This window comes from Enoplosus armatus, chromosome 2 (genome assembly GCF_043641665.1).
Source record: "Enoplosus armatus isolate fEnoArm2 chromosome 2, fEnoArm2.hap1, whole genome shotgun sequence".
NCBI lineage: Eukaryota > Metazoa > Chordata > Actinopteri > Centrarchiformes > Enoplosidae > Enoplosus > Enoplosus armatus.
In genome coordinates, this window is record NC_092181.1 from 4,529,581 (window position 1) to 4,550,770 (window position 21,190).

General features: G+C 43.3%; 1 protein-coding gene across 1 annotated transcript; it reads left to right on the plus strand.

The window, feature by feature from the left end:
• The first annotated feature begins 241 nt into the window (after nt 1-241).
• Nucleotides 242-21,190, plus strand: rnf38 (ring finger protein 38). Its single transcript, XM_070915497.1, has 12 exons — nt 242-667; nt 12,028-12,089; nt 17,052-17,254; nt 17,361-17,721; nt 17,799-17,996; nt 18,238-18,408; nt 19,297-19,482; nt 19,610-19,713; nt 19,841-19,925; nt 20,146-20,267; nt 20,396-20,495; nt 20,792-21,190. The coding sequence occupies exons 1-12, from the start codon at nt 331-333 to the stop codon at nt 20,852-20,854; spliced, it is 1,992 nt and encodes a 663-aa protein (XP_070771598.1). The 5' UTR covers nt 242-330; the 3' UTR covers nt 20,855-21,190.

Sequence of the window (21,190 nt, forward strand, 5' to 3'; positions counted from 1 at the left end):
AAAAAAGAAACGGAGGAAATCCCCCGAAAGGAAATGCCAGTCGCAGCCGCTGGACAGCCAACGACTCAGGAGCCTAGAGTTTGCCCCCGGCTGCCCTCCACCCCGGAGCCTGTCCCTAAAGGGGCTGATTTATTCGACGAGGCGGGGGCGGCGGAGTCGGCGGAGCGAACAGAGTACGGGGGCGCGGAGGGGGGCAGAGGACTCGGGGGCTATAGTTACAGCCAGAGCGGCGCTAGGGGCTTTGTACAGCCCGGATCCATCAACGGCTCTCCGCCGCAGTCCCCAGCCGCGTCCTCCTCGTTTCTCTTCCATCCCCTTCACACCCACCAAATGGCCATGGAGCCGCCAAGGACTCGATCGCGTTCCCGGTCTGGATATTACCAGCAGTACGGTGGTGGGAATGGCAACGGAATTACCGGCAGCGGAGTCATGGGATCTAACCATCATCATCACCTCCTCCACCACCACCACCATCAGCAGCAGCAGCAACAGCAGCAGCAGCAGCAACAGCAACTACATTCACAGCAGCAGCACGGTGCCGGTTGCGCACCACTTGGAGCTCACAGCAACCACTCGGAGAACCAGCCGCGAGCCCCAGGAAGTAACGTCTCTCCCGGCATTCAGAGGCTTTCTTCGGTTCCCGGAGCGCACCGCATCCCGGCGGCAGGTAAATGCCCCCACTTGTCATTGTCATTTACTGTGTATGTGATGGTGTAGCCGCGACCAAGAGAGGTAGAGGAATCACACCTTTTTACTAGACTTTTGTCTTTATAAGCACGAAGTTGAAGTGATAGAAGTCGAGGTGTTTTAATACCTCGGGGAGGTTTGTAGAGGCAAATTGAGAGGAGGAGGGGGCTGTCCTGGGGTTGGCATGACAAAAGTGTCTGTGCATGTGTGAACACATTTGTTGTATTCTAATTAGACGGTGTTTTGTGTTGTGCTTGCTACAGAGCTGCTGTGTGGATGTGGTGCACAGTTGGCGCATACAGAAGGTAAATGAACAGCAGTCTGTGGTGTGGACTGGGGTAGCCTCAAGCTTATTGAACTGCTGTGCGTAGTTAGTTACCCAGACTGTGTTTCTGAAGGCACTGTGGCACGTTTACTTTTATTCAACTGCACAAATATTGATGTAGCTAGTACGTGAGGTAACAAGCCTTACAGTGTGCACAGGCGAGTCTTTGTCTAAATTAGGCGTGATCTCACAGGTACACGAAGTAAAAATGATGGCTGGATAAGCCAGGGGTTTGGCTTCGTGGACTGCAAATGTGAAGATGTGAACAAGAAGCAAGAAAGAAAACAAGCACCCCTCATGTACTTCTTGTATACCTCAGTGGATAGATGGCACTAACCAGTAAACATGCAGGCTTGTTTTCACATTCACATAATAAAATCATTGTACAGTAAAGTAGTACTTTGGACAGGAAAATCAGCTAAACGACAAAATAGGTGTTGTGTTTATATGAAAGGGGATAGCCATGGCCTCTATAATAACAGACATACAGTCTCTAGTAACTATCTGGTTAAGCCATGCTTTGATATTTGTGCTTCACTGCAAAGCAAAACTTGGCGAGAGTGTATGTGGACTGGTGCTGGGTGTAGAATACATGTGAGGGCACTCTCTCACAGCGAATGCAGTGCAGTGAATCACACAACATAGAAACAGCACAGCTAGAGTTTCACATTCAGCGAGGCTATGGGAAAGCTTTTCTTTCAACACACCTAACAACAAACTTCTCAGGTTAAGAAAATGCGTGGTTGGTAGTTATCTCCTGTGGTGCTTTGGGTACTATTTTATAAGTGGTAGTTTCTCAATGAATCAAATTGAAAAGCTATATATATATATATACCCATATATATATATATATTTTTTTTTACATTTCGTTGTGTATAAATCATGACACCTTTTTTAAAGTATAAAAAATAGAGTATCACAATGTAAAGGCTAAATCAAAGGGGGGGTTTAAGAGGTATTTCTTTATAGTTGCTTATCCAAAGCCTTCCAGTGAATGGTTTGCTTTGCTTTGCCCTGAGCAGACTGAGTACTCATACTGATTCCACATGTTGGGATACCTTAACATTGGACTGACAGAATCAGTCCCAGGGTTGAATTGGAAATTAGTCTGTTTTGTATAATAAAAGTACAAAAGCATCAACTAAGTCACATACAGCACCAAAAGGCTGCGTCTTTCCTGACACCTTTTTTCTGTGTGTGAACATGAGAGACTGAGCAACTGTGTATGGGGACTGGAATTACCTGTCTGGGAGAGTGAGAGTAAGAAAAGAAAAAACAGCTGAACACACATAAACAAACAATGGCCCCTTCTGGACTCCCAGCCTGTAGGTTGTCTAGAAATGTATGTATGTGTGTGTCGTATGTCTAGCTTTGTATAGCCTTGCTAAGTTGGAGGGAAATCAAGCTCTGTGTTTGTATGTTTATGTTAGAAATGGAGACCAGGAAGAACTGAGGCGAAGGATAAAAGAATGAAAATAGAGATCTGTGTGACAAGTCACATTGCATCCCCACAGAAAGGGAACTAGTCATCGTCAGAGTTTATCGTCTACTGTGACCTACGACCCATACTCTGTCATAGTAGCTTGGCTATGACATATGTGATAGCAGAAATCAATGGATAGAATGACCGTATTGTATTTCCATCCAAATGGATTTCGATCTAGAGGGGGAGGCACTGGCTAGAAAGTCTATAGACACTCACTCATTATCTGGATTAATTTCAATTAGACCTGAAACACACAGCACACAAAAGAACAGTAATTCGGAAAGAATAACAGTTGTGTGTATGTGTCTACACATTTTGTATTTGTACTGAAATGATAAAGTCTGGCTGTAGCAAAAATGTCCAAAGTAAAGCAGTTGGGAAAGAAAACATACAGCATTTTGTTTTATTTTTGAGTGCTATTTATATTGTTAACTTACCCAGAGGAAGCCTTGGCCTAATTTATACTTGAATATTCTCTTTCACAAGTGAAGCAGCTGGTTAGCTGGACCTTTCCCAACACTGCACACCTTTTATTAGACCCTCTTTCCATTCCCAGAATGGGTCCTGCTTGTTGGGAGAGAAGGAGAGATACTTAGTCCATTCTTTCCGTTCTAGTCACCTGCGTTGGGCATGAAAGCTAATGATATCCTGCACTCTTCAGTCCCCCGTCTCTCTCTTCTCCTTGTAGTCCATATCTTTTGGCCCCCTTTTCCCCTTTGTGCCTTGTTCTTTCATGCTTGTTTTATACAATTTGTAGTGCTTACATTTTTTTCCTTTCCTTTTTTTGACTGTTCTATCTCATGTACATGATTTTGCTTACCATGTCAGGTAATTAACATGTGTTACGAGGTAAAAAGACTCCTGAGAGCCCATGTCCGCAAAATTGAGACTCAGGGTGCAAAAGAGAAGCACAGAAAATGTAGAAGTACTTAAGTAATAGTGCCCACCAAATGCTTAAAACTGCTGCCAAATTGGTCCAAGTGGATAAAAACATCCTCTGTAGCAGTTGATATCCTATCCTGATTCTGACCCACCTCTGTCACAGCCTTCCTCTCTTAGTCAGATTCATTTCTCCCTCCCCTTTGGATCAGTCAACCCTTTCTGTACCCCTCCGGTCCGTTTTCTCTGTCCTCCTCCCCCACATTTGTCTAATGGAGGGATCGTTTTAATGGACTGCCCAAAGCAGCAGAGGGGCAGACACTCCTGCCACTTTACCTTTACCCCTCCGCTCCACTCCTATCCTTTCCATCCTTCTGTCTGCAACAGAAGTGGAAACATGCACTCTGTTTTTTTTACTTTCCTTTGTCTTGTCGCCCGGGCAACCCCCTCCGGTTTGAAGAGAAACTCTTTCACTTGGATTGACCAAGTAGCAGGGAAACCCTGCTACTTGGTCAATCCAAATAAACAACAAAGTAGTCACTTTAGTCAGCAAGAGAAGATCCTGGGGGTAGAGGACAGTGACTTCAAATTAGCTTTAAATCCAAAGGATGCGAGGAGGGAGGCCAGGGAGAGTGCAAAAACGTAACTGGAAAGGAGAGGAGGGAGAAGAGTCAGTTTTTTTTAACAAGACGTCGTGGTTTGGCTTAGGCAGTTTTATAGGAGTTGATGTAGGGAGGAAGTGCAGTGCATGAGATTTAGTAAGGTCAGGTGCAGAGAGAGGATGAGGAAGGAAAGATGATTGGACTGAACAGGCGAAATGGCAAATGGGGGATGTGAACAAGTTTCATGGAATAGGGCTGACTGTGGAGGAGACACAGGGCATCTTGTGTATCAATGTAAGCAAAGCACAGAGGAAGCATGCTTCACAGACAGCAGTTGAGTGTGCAACCTGGGGGGAGGCGTGGATACTGTGACTGGAAAGGGAAATATGAAAATGATTGGCTGGGAGCAAGTTGAGGCACAGTAGAGGGCAGGAGAGATGGTTGAAGCTGAGAGCAGAGGCAGTAAGTTTGTGAGTGTAGGTAAAGGTATGTGTGAGAAAGGCATGAATGTTGAGTGAGAAGGGAGGGTGGGAGAGGCTGTTTGCTCCTGCTGTTTGCATGTTAGCCTCCTATCCCTGTTGATATAACTAGGAATGTCCAGTGGATGTGGCCTGGTTGTGTCATGGGTGCAAATCCGTGGTTCCAAAGTCCACCGGACTTGGTTCAGAACGAGTGTGTCTTTTTTTTTTTGTATCTCTCTCTCACCGACTGGACTGGAAACTTCATTTTACCTTTTCTATTATTATGTTAAAACCTAAGCTGTAGTGTTTCAAGTTTAAATCCAACTTAAAGATGAGTCGGTTCTCACCAGCCTCGGATATCAACAATGCTACCATTTCTTGGTCTCTCGCACTTGTATTTTAACATCCAGTTGCTTTTGTAGCAATTCTATGTCTCAACAGTTTGTTAGCATCTTCAGCTTTTGCTTGGCATTTCAACATAACCTCTGTGTCCTTCCCTATTTCCATCTCTTGTTGTCATCTTTCTGCCTCTGTTGTAACTGTTATGCAAATTGAGTTGGCACTGCTAATATACATGGCCTGAGTACCCCACTGCAAGTCTGTGGAGATGTTGAGGTATTATACGTTTATTTTGGTCCTTTTTGTAGTTGTAAGAAAACATCCTTTTTGTTTGTTGTATTTTGGCAAAACAAGGACTGTTTAGGACAAACTAACAATACAGACAGCAGCAGAGAGGTAGAGCATGCTTTGAGAAGTTTCAATAAGATATTTCCATGACTGGTAAGTTTCTTTGTTCGTTTTGATACCTTTCCGTAGTGCAACCATGCCAAATTTTAACAGCCACCTTTTTAGCCTACATGGGTTAGGTATTTCATACTCAAAGGTTATGTTTTGGGTGTAGTTATGTTCTTGTTTTTATTGGACAGTCACAGAATTACTGGCAGAGCCACCCCCCTTTTTTTGTGTGTGTCTCTCTAGTGGGGTTGTTGTGAAAGTGATTCTTAGTTGTTACTCAAAGGCCACAGAAAATAAATAAAGTCCCTGTTTATGTAATGTTAGTACAGTACAGCGTCTTCGTGTACTCTTCACAGCAGCGTTGGTCCAGACGGTGAAAAGTTGGCTAGTTAGCAGCTACGAGTCAGACTAAAGTCAATCTTATCGAGCCAAAACTGAAGGATACCTAAGGAAAGAAAGATGCCAAATTCAGAATACATTTTCTATAGATGTACAGACATTGGTCCTAGACCTATAAATTGTGTGTTGGTTGCCTGAAAGACACAGAACAAGTACATTTCATACAAGCTATTTCCATTTAGCTCCTGAGAATGTAGTTTCAATGAGTTGATAGCTCAGTTTGTGGTGATATTGTCTAGATTGATGATGGAAGAAGAGAATCAAGACTGTCATCCGTCTCTGCCTTTCTGTCCATTACTTTCTCTTCCCTGACGCTCCTTCTCTCAGCTGCTTTCTGTCCCTCATTGGGGGATAAGGAGGAGAGGGAGACTGTGAGGACAGATGGAGGAGTGAGAACGAGTAAGGAGTGTGAAGGAGTGGTTAGCTCTGTGTATGTTCACGTCCCTCTACTGACTGTGTGTGTGTGTGTGTGTGTGTGTGTGTGTGTGTGTGTGTGTGTGTGTGTGTGTGTGTGTGTGTGCGCACACGCCTTGTTTAGTTGCTGCCTGGGTGGGCTGTGAGCAGGAACAGGACTGTCAGAAACATATGCATGCACACAGAATGACGTCACTGTAGAAACGTTCTTTTACTGCACTAAGAAGTTGACAGAAGTGAAGGCAAGGTAGCAAAGGTAGATGGCAGATAAACTAATTTGTTTAGTAGTGAAATATCAACCAGTAAGAATACTCTACTTTGCTAACGCACACTGTAGAGCTGTTACTGGCAGGGAAACTGAATGGGAATCACAATGCAGTCAGACAGCTATTGTTGTTGAGCTGCTAGTATCGAGCCTGGATAGCTATAAGCCACTTCTTTTTTTGAAGGATTTTTTAAAAATGTGTAAGTGTTGTGTATGCCTACAATTTGAGCCAGCATGTTAGGATTAGCAACTTGTTCTTGCTGCACTGCCTCTGTTTTATGACCAAAAAATAACGACACGATCACACCTAGGGTCTTTAAATTGACTTGATCACGATTGGTTTCCAAACTAGTTGCGATGCCACAAACGCATCCTGGTACATACACCTCTTAAATTCAAATTTAAGGTGAGAGAGAAACTTTCCCCTTCAGCAGATGAATATGAAAATAGTCTTCTAGTGTCAAACTCTGCACGTACATCATTCTGCACAGTGAAGGTCAAACATCCAAGTGGAGTAACAATAAAGTAAGTAAAACACATTTTGAGTAGAGGGTACATTTAATATTTTGGAGTAGTGACTCTTACTTTGAAAGAATGGTTATGAAGCAAACCAATGTCATTTGCAGGGTCTCTGATCCTAATGACATTAACGTGATGAGCAGTATTGGCCCTTAAAAGGCTGTTATTAACCACATAATAAACCCCATGATAAAAGCTCAGGTAAATGTGTGTAGTGTGCAGAAGGTTTAAAATCAAAACATCAAACCATGCTTCAGCAAACATGATGAAGGATAAGATGAACAGGAGAATGAAGAGACGCACAGAAAGGGTTTCTGGGGATCTGCAGCTCACGCAGGCGCGTGAATTAAATACCATGCTCGCCTTCAAATTTCGACTGCACACCATGTGTATTTGCAGTGCTGTGTGAATCAAGCCAGCTGTGATTGGTCAAGGAAGGACATGGAATAGACTTATTTTATTTTATAAACTTGTATACTAGGGTTGAAAACCGGTTTTTATTTCGGTTTCTTTACGTTTCCAGTGCATACGCATTTTGACCAAAGCAATACTGCCGCCCATACATACAAATAACTTAATGATCAAGTATGTTGAGTGCGAACACCTGCGCAGGTTCTGTGGGATGCAGAAGCACTTTTCAGACATGAGAAGAAGTGCAGGATGGAGGAGCAACCTCAAGGACTGCAGCGGCAACAGAACAGAAAGGAAGATGATAAGAAAGATAATGAGGAAGGAGAGAACAATAAATAGATGGAGGAGGACAATGAAGTGGGCGAGAGGTAGACTTTTTCCCATTTCTATACATACACACGCACGCATACACACACACACACACACTTGCCATCAGGCCTGTATGAAATCAGTGTTAGGCAGGTAATGGCTGGGCAGGCGTTACATGCCCGCCTATTTTAAGCCTGTATGCCAGCTTGTTACTCGACTCTGCTTTGCGCGAGGGTGTGAAGTGTGCTGTGACATGTGTTCAGGAGGCGGGGTGATGTGAGAGTTGCGTATGTGTGTTTGTGTTACACATATGCTTAGATTAAATTGTCTCTTACTTTCTGTGTATGTTATGTAAATTGGCACAAGTTCTGCAGCGGTCAACAAGGTTTCTGTCCCATTTTCCCATTTCCGATTTGTTAAGTAAGCATGTCACTTATCTATCGTCTTGTCTGTCCAGCCACTCTTTCTAGTCACCCACTTTCTCCTGTGTTCTACTGTTTCGACACGAGAAAGGAAGAGGTAGTTTAACCGAGAAAGACTGCAGGAGAGAGGGTGGTGGAGATCATGGGCAGAGACGGTGCGATAGGACAAGCAAGGAAATGTGGATGCTGTGAGATAAAGCAGCAGGAATATATGGAAGAGAGACAGGCCGGCAGATAGGGAAATAGATCGGTGGCAGGGAGGGATGGTGATGAAGTGATGTGATGGAGAGTGTGAGGAGGAGGAGGATGTGTGAGGAGGGTGTCTGAGCTGAGTGCGGGGGGGGGGGGGGGGGGGGGGGGGGGGAGGGAGGGTGAGGTGGAGGAAATGGATAGAAATAGCTGATGCACTCTGAGGCTTACAGAAAATCAATAGCAGTCAAGAGGGGAAGCCACAACCCCCACACTGCTCCCTCTCTCTCTCCGACTGCTCCCTCACCTTCTACTGCTCTCTCCCCCTCCAGTCGTCTTCCTTATGTTTTTTTTCCACCTCTCTTTATCTTTTCCCATCTCCCTTTCCTCCTCAGTGCTCTCACTCTTTCATGTGCGTTTCCACCCTTGTCCTCTGCCTGTACCGCCACTTTGCCTTCTTCTTGCCCCCCCCCCCCCCCCCCCCCCCCCCCACCCCCACGTTCTCTTCCCCGGCCATTTCACTCCTTCACGCTCCCTCTTCATCCTCACCTCCTATGCTGTTGTGCTGGCCTTGTCTTCACCCTCTTTCCAAGACATCCTCTTATTTTTCTACAGGCCTGCATGTTTTAGATGGAACAACAGGGATCATGGACTTGTACGTCCCATAATTTTTTAACTCCAAAACAAACATCTGAAATCAATGACAATTTTCTGCAGCCATTCGGAAGGTGCGGTTGAAAGTTGTACTTAAGTAAAACCATTCCTATTTTCACACCCAAAGTCGAGATTGTGGATTGTGGTGTCCTATTTTTGAGCTGCTTGTAAAGTAGTACTCTTGTGTTTTTAGTACTTTTTAAGTCAAAATATTTCATATCTTCTCAATACGGCGGATAAAAAGACAGAAATTAATTTAATAATGATGATGCTGTCTGTTGACCTTCATTATATAGCCTAAGCACTGATTATAGTATGGTGCCATGTATTCAAACAAAAGCAACAGAATCTTCTTGTGTTATCTTTATCTTCCTGCCAGTAATACTAACAATTTTTGTTATTGTAATTGTCAAAAGAAACGTAATATTACTAGCACAGTCTTATCTGTTACCTATGGCTGCTTCCTGCCCACAATCACGACCCTCTCCATGACGGACACCATCTCTTCCCGACTTTGGGTTACGTAGGTAGCTCAGAAAACTACACAGACCATCTAAGCTTGTGTTGAAATCTGTCCATAAAGTATGCATTTGTAAGGTTTATGGTGGTTTATGGTAGTGCATGTCCATTTTGGATGTGCTTTTTCTTTACCTAAAAGTGCATGTTCTATTTTGTTAAATCCCATTGTTTCAAATAGATAATTAGTGTTTTATTGAATTTAATCCCTGAGTTCTCTCCTCCTCTCATCCTCTTTCTTTGATTCTTTTCACTATTTTCCACCAACATTTGCAACATGGACATCAGCTCTGCCTACAGTGTGCCTGTTATGTGTGTGCATAAGTCTCCAGTATCTTCCTTGATGAGAGAGAGTGTGTGTTTGTGTGTGTGAATGCGTGGTCTGTGCTGAGCTACTGATCGCAGTGTGTTTATGTAGACAGTCCTTCTCTGGTTCTTGTCTTCAAGTCTCACTGCTGTGACGCACGGTTTGTCTGTTCTGCTTCTTGAGCTGTGCTGCTGTCTCAAGGTCCAGCTTTGACTCTTTTTTTTCTTTCTGTTAACTCTAGAATTAGACTAAGATTACACAAACACTAGCAATAATAATGCATATAAATCAACCCTAATTGACCCTGCTTTAGCTGTGGAGTGGTGACTCATACTGTATATATCACAAACGAGAGGGCCTCATGCTGTGCAGAATCACTGTCTGCACAAATGAAGTCTTACATGAGAAAATCTTTCATATCAACGTATTTTAAAGTTTATAATATTCATTAAATCAGCCCATATTAGCATTTTCTAAAATTTCCTAGATGTACAAGAAGAAATTAGTGTCCACACACATTAAAATTCATACTGCAATCCTGCTATTCAACTTTCCTTGAGGCCCTAACTGTAGGAACTAAATTGTGTGTAGTCTGTTAGTCCAACAGTGGACATGATGTCATCGAAACATTTCAAACCGGTTCTGTAGCTACTGTGTTGTACTCTATAGAGTGACTCCAACTGAATGACTCGTCTCTGACTCAATTTACCGGACTCTGACAATGTGCAAGTGAGACCATATTCAGGGAGGGAGCTGGATTTTTGCCTATTGTGATCAGTGAATGTGTGTCATACAGAAGAGCGCCGTGCAGCCGGCGAGACCCATGAATGCTTCACCACTACTCCGTCCCAAATCCTAAAATAGCCTTTTAGCCGGTTTTCACTACACAAATGCAAGCTTTACTTACCTCAACCTTTTCAATCCATTTATTTTGCCTGCTCTAGGGATTGGAGTATGAGAGGAAATGCTTTTTTAAGGATTGAGGAATTCAGTTGTGAAAACCCCACTCTGTCTGCCTCTTCTTTCTCTTTCTCTCTCCCCCTTCTCTTCTTTGTTGTCAATCACAGCTTTTCTTCAAAGAGAGGGAGGCTGTGAGCAGGAAAAATCCCACAAACAGCAGATAGGTGAAAAAAGCTCTTTAAAAAAAAAAAGAAGGCTTTTTTGCATCTATAACCTTCTGCTTTAGCTTTCTTCATTTCTATCGTAAAGGTAGCCTTGTCTGGAGTGCCCTTGGGAGTGCTTATCCTTGGTGTGTATACCACTGTCACCATCTGTGGTGAGGACGTCCCCAGCTAAAGACCTGCCCATGAAAAAAGGGAAAAACAAAAGCCAGAATAAATAGAGAAGACAATAAAAAGATGAAAGGATTGTGGAAAAACAAAAGAGTAAAAGTCTTAGCTGTGATGCAAGCGGCGGTATCATCAGAAAGCTTCTCTAATCCAGGATTACTGTGTTTATTTTGTGTGTGTGTGTGTGTGTGTGTGTGTGTGTGTGTGTGTGTGTGTGTGTGTGTGTGTGTGTGTGTGTGTGTGTGTGTGTGTGTGTGTGTGTGTGTGTGTGTGTGTGTATCTACTGCCTCTGATCTGAGACAAGAGTATACCACATGGGTTCCAGTCACTTTTGTACTGTACACACGGTCAGCACCCCTTCTCACAAACATGTTGTCATTGTTTTTTTTGCTGTATTAAATCCAAGTTGCGTGAGAACAATAACAACAACAGGATTAATTGTTCTGTATGTAGATAAACGGGAGGCTCCCCACAATGCCTGGATATAATGGTGCTATCAATTTCAACAAAAGGTATTAGCAACACATTTTCTATATTGTATTGTAAAACAATACAGTAGTAATTAATACAGTAGCATATGCGAGCTAAGCGCGTTCAAGCTCACGCAGAGCAGGACAAGACTTTGTTGAATGTAAGGATCTGTGCGAGTGCCGACGCTCATCTGTAAATATGAGGTCAAGGTCTGTGTGTTTAGGCCAGAAACTTATTGGTTGGTGGTCCAAGTGGAATTACTTAAAAACACACATACATTTCATTACATTGTTGATTATTCATAGGCAATGTAGCATCAGTGGTGGTGAATTATGTATTTTCAGCAATTTCCGATTTCAGTATTGTTTGGGGAATATTATTGAACTTACAGTTCTGAATGCCTCAATGTATTTTGGAAATTTTGAAAATGAGTTTTTGCTCTGTTTGACTGATTTACAGGAACTAAACATTTTATATTCATATTTAGATGTATTTGAGAATGACATTCCAAACAATCTTATAATTAATTTATGAAAATCACAATCTGTAAAACATGTAGGATCTCTGAGCAAGTATACAATCTTGTATGAATGTGAAGTGTTTAAGCCCCAGGCTTGCAGACTAAGGCATAATGTTGTCTCACTGTGTGACCTTGTGTTATATTCTGCTCTTACCTTCTCTGTGTAGGAGCCTCTGGCGGGTCCTACCACTGCCACCCAGATCATGCATATGGAGAGGAGAGTGATAAGGTAAGCCAGACACATTTTTACGTACTAATGTGTTACACCATATAAGACACTGCTGGTCAATACTGCTTTCCAGTTAGTTATAAAGACGTGTGATCTGATCCAAAAATTCTGTTTTCAGACAATAAAGCAATAAAATGGACACAAAAGAGACTTGTCACAAAAGAAACATTTATTATTTTAATGAAATCTGTTCACATTCATATATTTTAAAATAAACCCAACAAATTAAAAGGGAATTTGGGCTGAAATAACTAATTTGAGTAATTTTCAGTGATGGAACTTACGCTATTATGGTTGAAATCTGTTCACATTCATATATTTTAAAATAAACCCAACAAATTAAAAGGGAATTTGGGCTGAAATAACTAATTTGAGTAATTTTCAGTGATGGAACTTACGCTATTATGGTTGAAGCTTTGGCTCCAAGAAACACTTAATCTGGTTCACTACGTCAAGCTCTCGGGCTGTTAATCATGTTTGTTGTGTGTATATACACTTTTAACAGTAGTACCTCCGCGAGAAACTCACAGCACAGGTTGCAAATTACAACTCTGCTTTACGTTTCACAAATGCTGAAGTATGTTTATACGGTATACATTATGAAAGTGTAGAGAGTCTGTGGCAAGTATGCCCCCCAAGGATGGAGAAATGTTAAGTGTGCTTGTTTTGTGGTTTAAGCACCTTCCTTATGGGCAGTTGTGCTCACAATGCTCCACGTGTTTTTGTTTTTCTCTCATTTCATTTGATTGAAAGGACTTTGTAGGAGCTGACCTTTTTAAGTAATCAGCTGATGGCCAGTTGTGGAAATGTCTTGTTTTATCAGCTGATTACTAGATGATACATCCATGCACCCCTCATATCTGCAATGTCTACACAAAGCATATAATTTCCCTTTCTATTGTTAGTGCTTATTATTTATTAGAAACTATAAACTTAAATTCATTTTTAAAAAAATGACATATTTTATATTTTCAACATATTACTGATAATTTCAGCCACACTGCCTTGTCAGTAATGGCAATATTGTATAAATATACTCAAATGTAGTTCATATAAGCATAATTTAAAACCCACCAGAGTATACAAGTGAACTTCAGGAAATGATAGTCATCGTCACAAGCGAAGGCCGATGTAAAAAGCAAGCGGATGAAGCAAAAAAACAGTGAAGAAGGAGAAGAGGGGAGGCAGGATGCTGAGGAAGGTGTTGCAGAAAGCTTGGAGGGAGAGTAGGAAGGGAGGGGTGGCCAAAAACAGGGAGGGGGTATTGCTAATGATTTCACCTCCAGCTGTGGGACTTGGTTGGAGTGAGAGCAGGGAAAGGAGGGGAAGGAGTGAAGGAGGGAGGGGGAGGAAGGGAGGAACAGTGGCAGAGGAAACAAAATGGGCTTTGAAATCTTGTTGATGGAAAGAAAATAAGTGGGGGAGGGAGAAGTGTTTGAGTGTTAGTGGAAGCATGTCTGCAAATATTAATGAATCTGTAAAAGCAAATGACCATATTTGCTCAGTGTGCACATTCATGTACAATTTCTAGGGCGTGAATGCTAGAAAAGAGAAACCGTGGCTCAGTTGTGTTTCTTAGGTGTGCCTGTTTGTATGCACTCTGTGGAACTGTCTTTATTTTGGTTCTCCACAATGACAGCGCAGCCACAACAGCTGCCGGCCACTGTGTGTGTGTCTGTGTGTGGACGGACATAGTGAAATAAAACGTGGTAGGGTGTGTCTGTACTCGTGCTCTAGGATATCTGCCCAGCCTGGTTGTGTGCACACACTGAATGCGGACACGAGTGAAAGGAATGAAGGGTGTGTATGTGTGTGTGGTCCCTACGCTGTGAGCACTGCAGAATGTGCTGTAATATCAGCCACAGAGCAGTTCACAATGTTTCTGGGCCGTGCTGGGAGTCACTGTGTGTCTGTTTGTCAGTCTGTGTGCGTGTTTTTGAGCCTCTGAAAATCAACATGTTTTTTATTTTTATTTTTACTCTATACTTTTTCTGTCTTTAGTGGAAAGCATACAAGCACTCCATTAGAACATAAGGCCATGTTAAGGCATATTGCTTGAGGACACACACTCCTTTGTCTGACACCACTCCCACTAACGCGGGTAGACAGGCCCATCAAACTTTCATACTAATGGGCAATAGTCTGCATGTGTTAAGACAGAGAGTGTGTGTGTGTGTGTTTGTGTGTGTGTCCTGTCTAAGAACTTCTTGTCATGTCCCCTCAGATTTCAGGCCAGGGTCTCGGACAGGACAGTCAGAGGAAAAGGGGGGGGGGGGGCTGTAGAGGGGTCGAGCTTATCTGATGGAAGGAGGGGGTGTGGGGATATGTCAGGCTTGGGATGGAGGAGGCTGGCTCAGATATGAAAATGGGCACAGGAGATGTCCCTAGGGTGTTGGTGCTGGAGCTAGGCTGGTAGAGAGGTTGTGGGGTGTCGGGTCGGAAGAGAGGGGGTTGTTGTTGAGAGGAACAGAGAGGTTTGGGGGTGGGGATGGGGGTGGGGGTGAATCGCTGGTGCCCTCCATCCTGTGCAGAAATGGGCATAAATAGTGTGCCTTCCATATAACATGTGATAAAATAACCCATAGAGAAAGTTTTGTTTTTTTAACAAAGTGACACCTTGTGTATCATAGCGTTACTTTATGACTTTTGGTAAATGAAACAAAAAAGTCATATGTAAAATCTTTTTAAATGTATCTCTGTGCAAAGGTCTTCAAAGGTATTATTATTATTATTATTATTATTACAGACTTGAATCAGACAAAGTACTTGTCTTTGACGTAACTTCACCTCTTGGTATAAATATTAACCCAAACATATTGCTTTTTTTAATTTTTATTCTAAGCTATGGAGAACTCATCCTACACTTTGTCTAATCTTCACGTCAAGGCTTTCTTTGTCACTATGAAAGAGAGGTTTTTTGTGTTTGCTAGCTAGGGTCAGTTTATTCAAATTCATTAGAATAGTATGTCTCCTTTTTATTTTCAAGTACCCTTGTTTGACAAGAGTAAGTTGTCATATTTTGAAGAAAGTTCACTTTCTAAAAGTAATTAAAAGTGAGTCAGTAACAACTGTAAATTTCAGAGTTGTTCAACCTTTATGATATAATTGAGTAAAGACTGCGACATTAAGTGGAAACAACTGTGTTTAAGCTCATACAGTATTAATATTATGTTATTTGAAAATGTTTTGGTCATTCCAGCCCCTTTGCCACTGACCAATTTGAAAGCTGGCTGTCAGACATTTTACCTTTTACTTCCAGGATGAGGGAACAAAAATTAATTTAGTTATGGAAAGAGCAGGGATGGGTTTAGACATAATAGAGCTTTGAAGGGGTTGGGACAGACGTGCTAATGCACCGGTCGTCTTGGACACAAATGCTCAGGCATGGTAATTTACATAGCTAATAAAAATACAGGCAGACACAGACTGACACACTCAAAATCGGGGTGTGTAATCCTCGCTACGACCTAAATTTGTTCTGTCATTTAGGGTCTGGTGCGCCCTGAGGCTCCACCAAGCTTCACCTCTCTTTCATCTCTGCCTGTCTCATGCATTCATTCTATCTCTACTTCTTTTTCTTCCATTGCCCTTCCTTCTTTCCAGCCCTTGCCTATCATGTAGTCCACTCTGGTCAAGCCTAATTGAAGTCATTGTTATTGTTTGTCTTTTCCATAAGCTGGTCAAGCTCAGGTCCCATCCAGTGATAGTGAGCGATAGAGCCATGAGTGTACAGTGTGTTTGGCCCTACAGTCAAAATACATTTTGTTCAGGTTTGTTAGAGCAGCACAGTCTGCTTAAAAAGCTTCAGAAGGTATTGTTCTTTATAGGCTGTAGAACTCAAACAGTGGCAGCTGCCCATGTGTGAATGTGAATTTGCGCATGTCTGCAGGCGTTTCCACAACTGTGTGTGTTTCTGCAGCCTGCTCTCCAGCTGTTTCCTGTTAGCTATCACGCTGCTCTCAAGGTTGCTGAGCTGTGTGTGTGTGTGTGTGTGTGTGTGTATATGTGTGTGTGTGTGTGTGTGTGTGTGTATATGTATATATATATATATATATATATATATATATATGTGTGTGTGTGTGTCACAGCCGCTGAGTCATTTTTATCACATTTTAACAACGTGTCTCTCCCACAAAGAGGGGAGGAGGAAGCAGGGATCGAGTAAGTAGAGGGGGGGACAAAAATTGTTGAGATGTAACTATGGGGAAAAGTGTGTGTGGTGTCTGTTTTTAAGGAACCTGGTTTGTTCTTCAGAGCACGGCTAAGGTGCGCGTAAGGGAGAATGACTAAGAACTGAGACATAAGCGTGTGTGTTCTTGCCTACCAAGTGCCAAGTGTGAGAGTCACTGCTTGACTGTAAGTGAAGTGACTCACAGATGAGTTGATAGGATTGAAACACTCCTTAGTCAGTCTGAACCTGGATGACTACATGTTCAGCTATGCCTCTGTTTTTGTGTATCACTGACTCCACAAGAAATTATTTGTCAAGCTATCCAGTTGAGGGTGTGTACGCATGACTCGCACATGGGCCTGTGAGTGCTTGTCTTGCGTTTGCATTTCTTCACTCCAAAGAGGAAGTGACTTTGAACCCTCAGGGCCCCAGAGCGCTGGTGGTGTAATATGCTCTCTTTCTCACTCACACTCACACTCACACTCACACTCACTCTCTCTCTCTCTCTCTCTCTCTCTCTCTCTGTCTCTGTCTCTCTCTCTCTGTCTCTGTCTCTGTCTCTCTCTGTCTCTGTCTCTCTCTCTCTCTGGATCATACAGGAAATGCCATGAGTCACAATGGAACTTAGTGTCTATGCAGTGGTATGGATTGTAGGCCAGAGGGACTGTAAAGCATAGTGAAATTGATTTGATATGAGTGCTATGGGTCACTAACCACAATACCCATCCTCTCTCCCACTCTGCTTTTCTTTCCTCTTTTTCCTCCTCTGTTTTCCACCCCTCCCTCTGCAGAGTGAGGAAAGCCCCAGTCCAAAGCGCCAGAGGCTGTCCAGTCAGTCTGTCTTGGAACAGCTAACCTCATCCGCCCCCCCACCATCCACCCCATCTCCCCCCATCCGCCCTTGGGAGTCAGGACCCCCAAGTCGGAGACAACCTCACCCCCACACCCACTACCACCAGGAGAGATGCCTCACTCCTGCTCGGCACAGACGCAGGTAATGTGGTTTCTTGATTTCTACAGCTTAGTTCCACTGTAAAAAAACAAAACAAAAAAAACAGAGGGTTCCAAGTCTAAGACTTTCCCTCTCTTCCCACCACCAGCCCGCCAGCAAGGCGTCAGCGTGGCCGTCTCTCCAGACCCACCCGTCACTTGCCTCCCCATCACCACCCCTCCACCCAAGCCCCCGCACCTCGCCTGTCGCCATCAGAGCTCCAGGATGAAAACTACCACCGCAACCTGCATCCCTCCACACACCAGACTTACCCTACACACACACCCAGCGCCTATGGTCAGCCCCCCACAGCTGGAGGCGGGGGGGCAGGTTTGGAGGAGCCCCGAGCTTTCCACCCCCCCACCTTGTCTCCTCGACTACTGCATCCGGCTGCTCACCACCACCATCATCAACAGCATCATGCAACGCAACAGCAGCAAGGAGCCATGGTCATGGACTTGCATGAACAGGTCAGTTTGCCAATACTTGAGTGTGTTTGTGTGTGTTGTGTGTGTGGCTGCATATTAACTGTGTGTTTCCTCCTCAGCTGCAGCAGGGCAGTGTACCAGTCTCCTACACAGTGACCCCAGTCCCTCCACACGGTCTCGCAGCGCCTTTGTGTAGCGGTCAGCACCTACCCCCTACCTGCTCCTCACAGCAAGTCCCTGCCTGCAGCGTGGTCTTCAGCACTGGACAACACTACCATCCGGTGAGAGGAAAACAGCAGTGTGCAGTTTGTAGGAGTGTGTAGGTTTGTTTGTTAATTAAAAAAAGCATGCTAAAAAAGCAAAGTGCTCAAAAAGAAAGTGGGGAAAAAGTAGCAAAGACCTACAGAACATTTTGATGTTTTAATGGGGCTTGTTAATCTTCCAGGTCTTGGCTGCCATCTTGTGGCAGCACGTGACACATTACAATCACCACGCAGAGAAAACATGCATTTAAAACTTGTCCTTGTTCCTTTCTCTCTCTTATTCATCCTTTTCCAGATGCTACAGGCATGTTCAATGCAACATTTGCCGGTGCCCTATGCCTTTCCCTCGCTGCTGTCCAGTGACCCTCAGTTCCTGCTTCCCCATCCACCCCACCTCTCTCACCACCCGCCCCACCTCCCCACACCCGGACAGTTCCTGCCTTTCCAGACGCAACAGCCACGATCGGTATGTGAATGATCTATGTTTTTATAGTTTATCTGGTATTTATCTATTAAGTTGTATCATTCTGTGCCAAAAATAAAGGCAGCACAAGGACTCTGGTATGCCTAAAGGAAGCCATTGATGTTTGTGAAGTTTTAGTTTCGTAGTAGTCATATTATATAGACAGAAAATAGAAAAACAGTAACATCTAAACTCCAAGCGGTAGTGAGGTACTGAGGTAGTTTTCTAGTCTATGCCCAAGGGGGAAACTTGGTCAAACAAACAGTTGACAAAAGCAAACACACAAATGAGATTTCTTGTACCAGTTTCAGTAGTTCAGTAGTTGTGTTTTTTTGTAGTTTGTATGTAGTTTTTTTTTCTTACATTTGAATGGTGTCATCATGCCATGCTAGTTTTTACCTGGTTGGTAAATCTACACTGCATCATGCACACTCAAATGAAAGAAGTCATGAAGATAATTGTTTATTCCCTCCAGGATTTTGTTATTATATATTACAAGAAATTAATTTTCCTAGTTTCAAAGGCACCACAGACCCATTTCTAATCTTATCTCAGCTGAGTGAAATTGACTGCACTTAACCTCTTCCTGTTAAGTCATCATATCTACATAACAATACTTTTTTCCTTGTGTTTAAATATTGTTTGATGGCGCTAATTGTCGTATTTGTCCACATCACAATGTAGACAAGTCTTTCATAACATTTGCAATTACTTTAACAAAAATCGGGACAGCAGATTTAATGGTGCAATTACTATGTTGGAGTCCTGCAAAGCTACTTGGAAACCTCTTTGACGCAGTTATTGTCCCACCATAACACCTGTTCTGCATTTGTCGTGATCGATAACCTAGTGTGTGTTTTTTTTTTTGTTTTTTTTCTTTTCTTTTCTCAGCCCTTACAGAGGATCGAAAATGAGGTTGAGCTTCTGGGGGAGCAGCTTTCGGTTGGTGGGGGCTTCAGCTATGCCCACCATCACCATCACCACCATCACCATCAGCCTCCCTCCACCCTACCGCCCTCAACACCACTCCAGTTCCTCTCGCACCATGACCCCCTGTCGCAGGAGCTCTTTACAGTGGTGAGTACATTCATTACATGACATCATCATCATTTGTTTGGATTATAATATCTGATTATGGTAAAATTACCCTTTTTACCTTTAGTGGAATAAATAGATTTTCTTCTCTTTGTTCCATCTCTCATAGCCCTATCCCCACTTTATGCCTCGCCGATTCACAAGCCGACGTTACCGCTCTCAGCAGGCTGTGCCCCCATCACCCTACCACCCCAGCTTCCTGCCTTACTTCCTGTAAGTGTTTTTAACTTCCTCAAGTTGGAACTTTACAGGTGACTGTGCAATAGAATTAAATCTGCCTCAGAGATGCAACAAATACACCCTACTAAACTTTGTTTACCTTGTCTTCAACCACCTACAGGTCCATGCTTCCTGTGCCCCCAAATGTGGCCCCCACTATCAGTCTAGAGCTGGATGTGGACGACGGAGAGGTGGAGAACTATGAGGTAGGACAAACTGCTGCCACATAGTTCAGCCAAGAATAATGTTATCGCACGATACACATCAACATAAAATGAATACGCACAAATTAATTATTTTGTCAGCACATCCACAGTGCTATGAAATCCAGTTGCTCCCTTAACAATTCATACATCCAGACAATTTTTCTCTTCCTCTGTTTCCGTTGTAAACTCTAAACTTCGCCTTCCTGTGTGAAACCTTTAGGCGCTGTTGAACCTTGCAGAACGTCTTGGAGAGGCCAAGCCCCGCGGTCTAACTAAGGCAGATATAGAACAGCTTCCATCATACAGGTTCAACCCCAACAACCATCAGTCTGAGCAAACACTGTGAGTGCCTTTTTTTTTATCTATATGCTGTGAGGATTTTTTTCTTGTGGGTGGCTTTAGGTTTGAGGTGCTGTGAATTTGTACATGATGCAGTTTTTAAATGGTACCAACCTTGCTTTATCTTACAGGTGTGTGGTATGTATGTGTGACTTCGAGTCTCGCCAGCTCCTACGGGTCTTGCCCTGTAATCACGAGTTCCACGCCAAGTGTGTAGACAAGTGGCTTAAGGTGAGTAAAGACATTCAGCTATTTGGATAACTGTAAATTAATTAACTGTTGTCCACTTAAAGTCTGGTCTCACCAGAAAGTTGTGATTGTTGCGACTCCAGTGCAATAAATGGATTTAGTTGTTTTTAAATGCTGGTGTGACCGGGCCTTTTAAATCTGCTGACTTCTATATGGTTTCAGCACGTATAAAGTTTGAAGACTTTTTCTGCTGTGGTGTGCATCTGTTATGTATTGATCTTTTAGGTATCTTTCTTAACCTGTTTAAACCTCATCTCCTTGTTTTCTTTTCCTTCCAGGCTAACCGAACCTGTCCTATCTGTCGAGCCGATGCCTCTGAGGTCCAGCGGGATTCTGAGTGACCTCGCATCAACACCCAACACACACAATCCCTGACTCCCCTTTTGGATGCACCAACCAATCAGTGAACTTCTCTCCTTCTATCATACTCCTCCACTCACACGTTCTGCCACTTAACTGGGACCAGTGCTCCTTACTATGTCGCTCGTTATTCCCCAGGACACTGAACAGTAATTCTCATCTAGGATCAGCAACTTTCTACTGACTCATGCTCACTTCATTGCTGGACTTCCTAGGCCTTCTTTTTTTGGACTATTACGCCCCTTCTACTCTGCCTTCTCCTCATGGTTACTCCTTACTATGAATGGCCTTTGAAACACATACACACAGTGTCATGT

Bases quoted from the DNA above. Each gene is read 5' to 3' on its own strand.
- rnf38 (XM_070915497.1), top strand. From the start codon at position 331: ATGGCCATGGAGCCGCCAAGGACTCGATCGCGTTCCCGGTCTGGATAT. The intron at 17,255-17,360 runs GTAATGTGGTTT...TCCCACCACCAG, and splicing joins CCTGCTCGGCACAGACGCAG to CCCGCCAGCAAGGCGTCAGC. The intron at 19,483-19,609 runs GTGAGTACATTC...CATCTCTCATAG, and splicing joins CGCAGGAGCTCTTTACAGTG to CCCTATCCCCACTTTATGCC.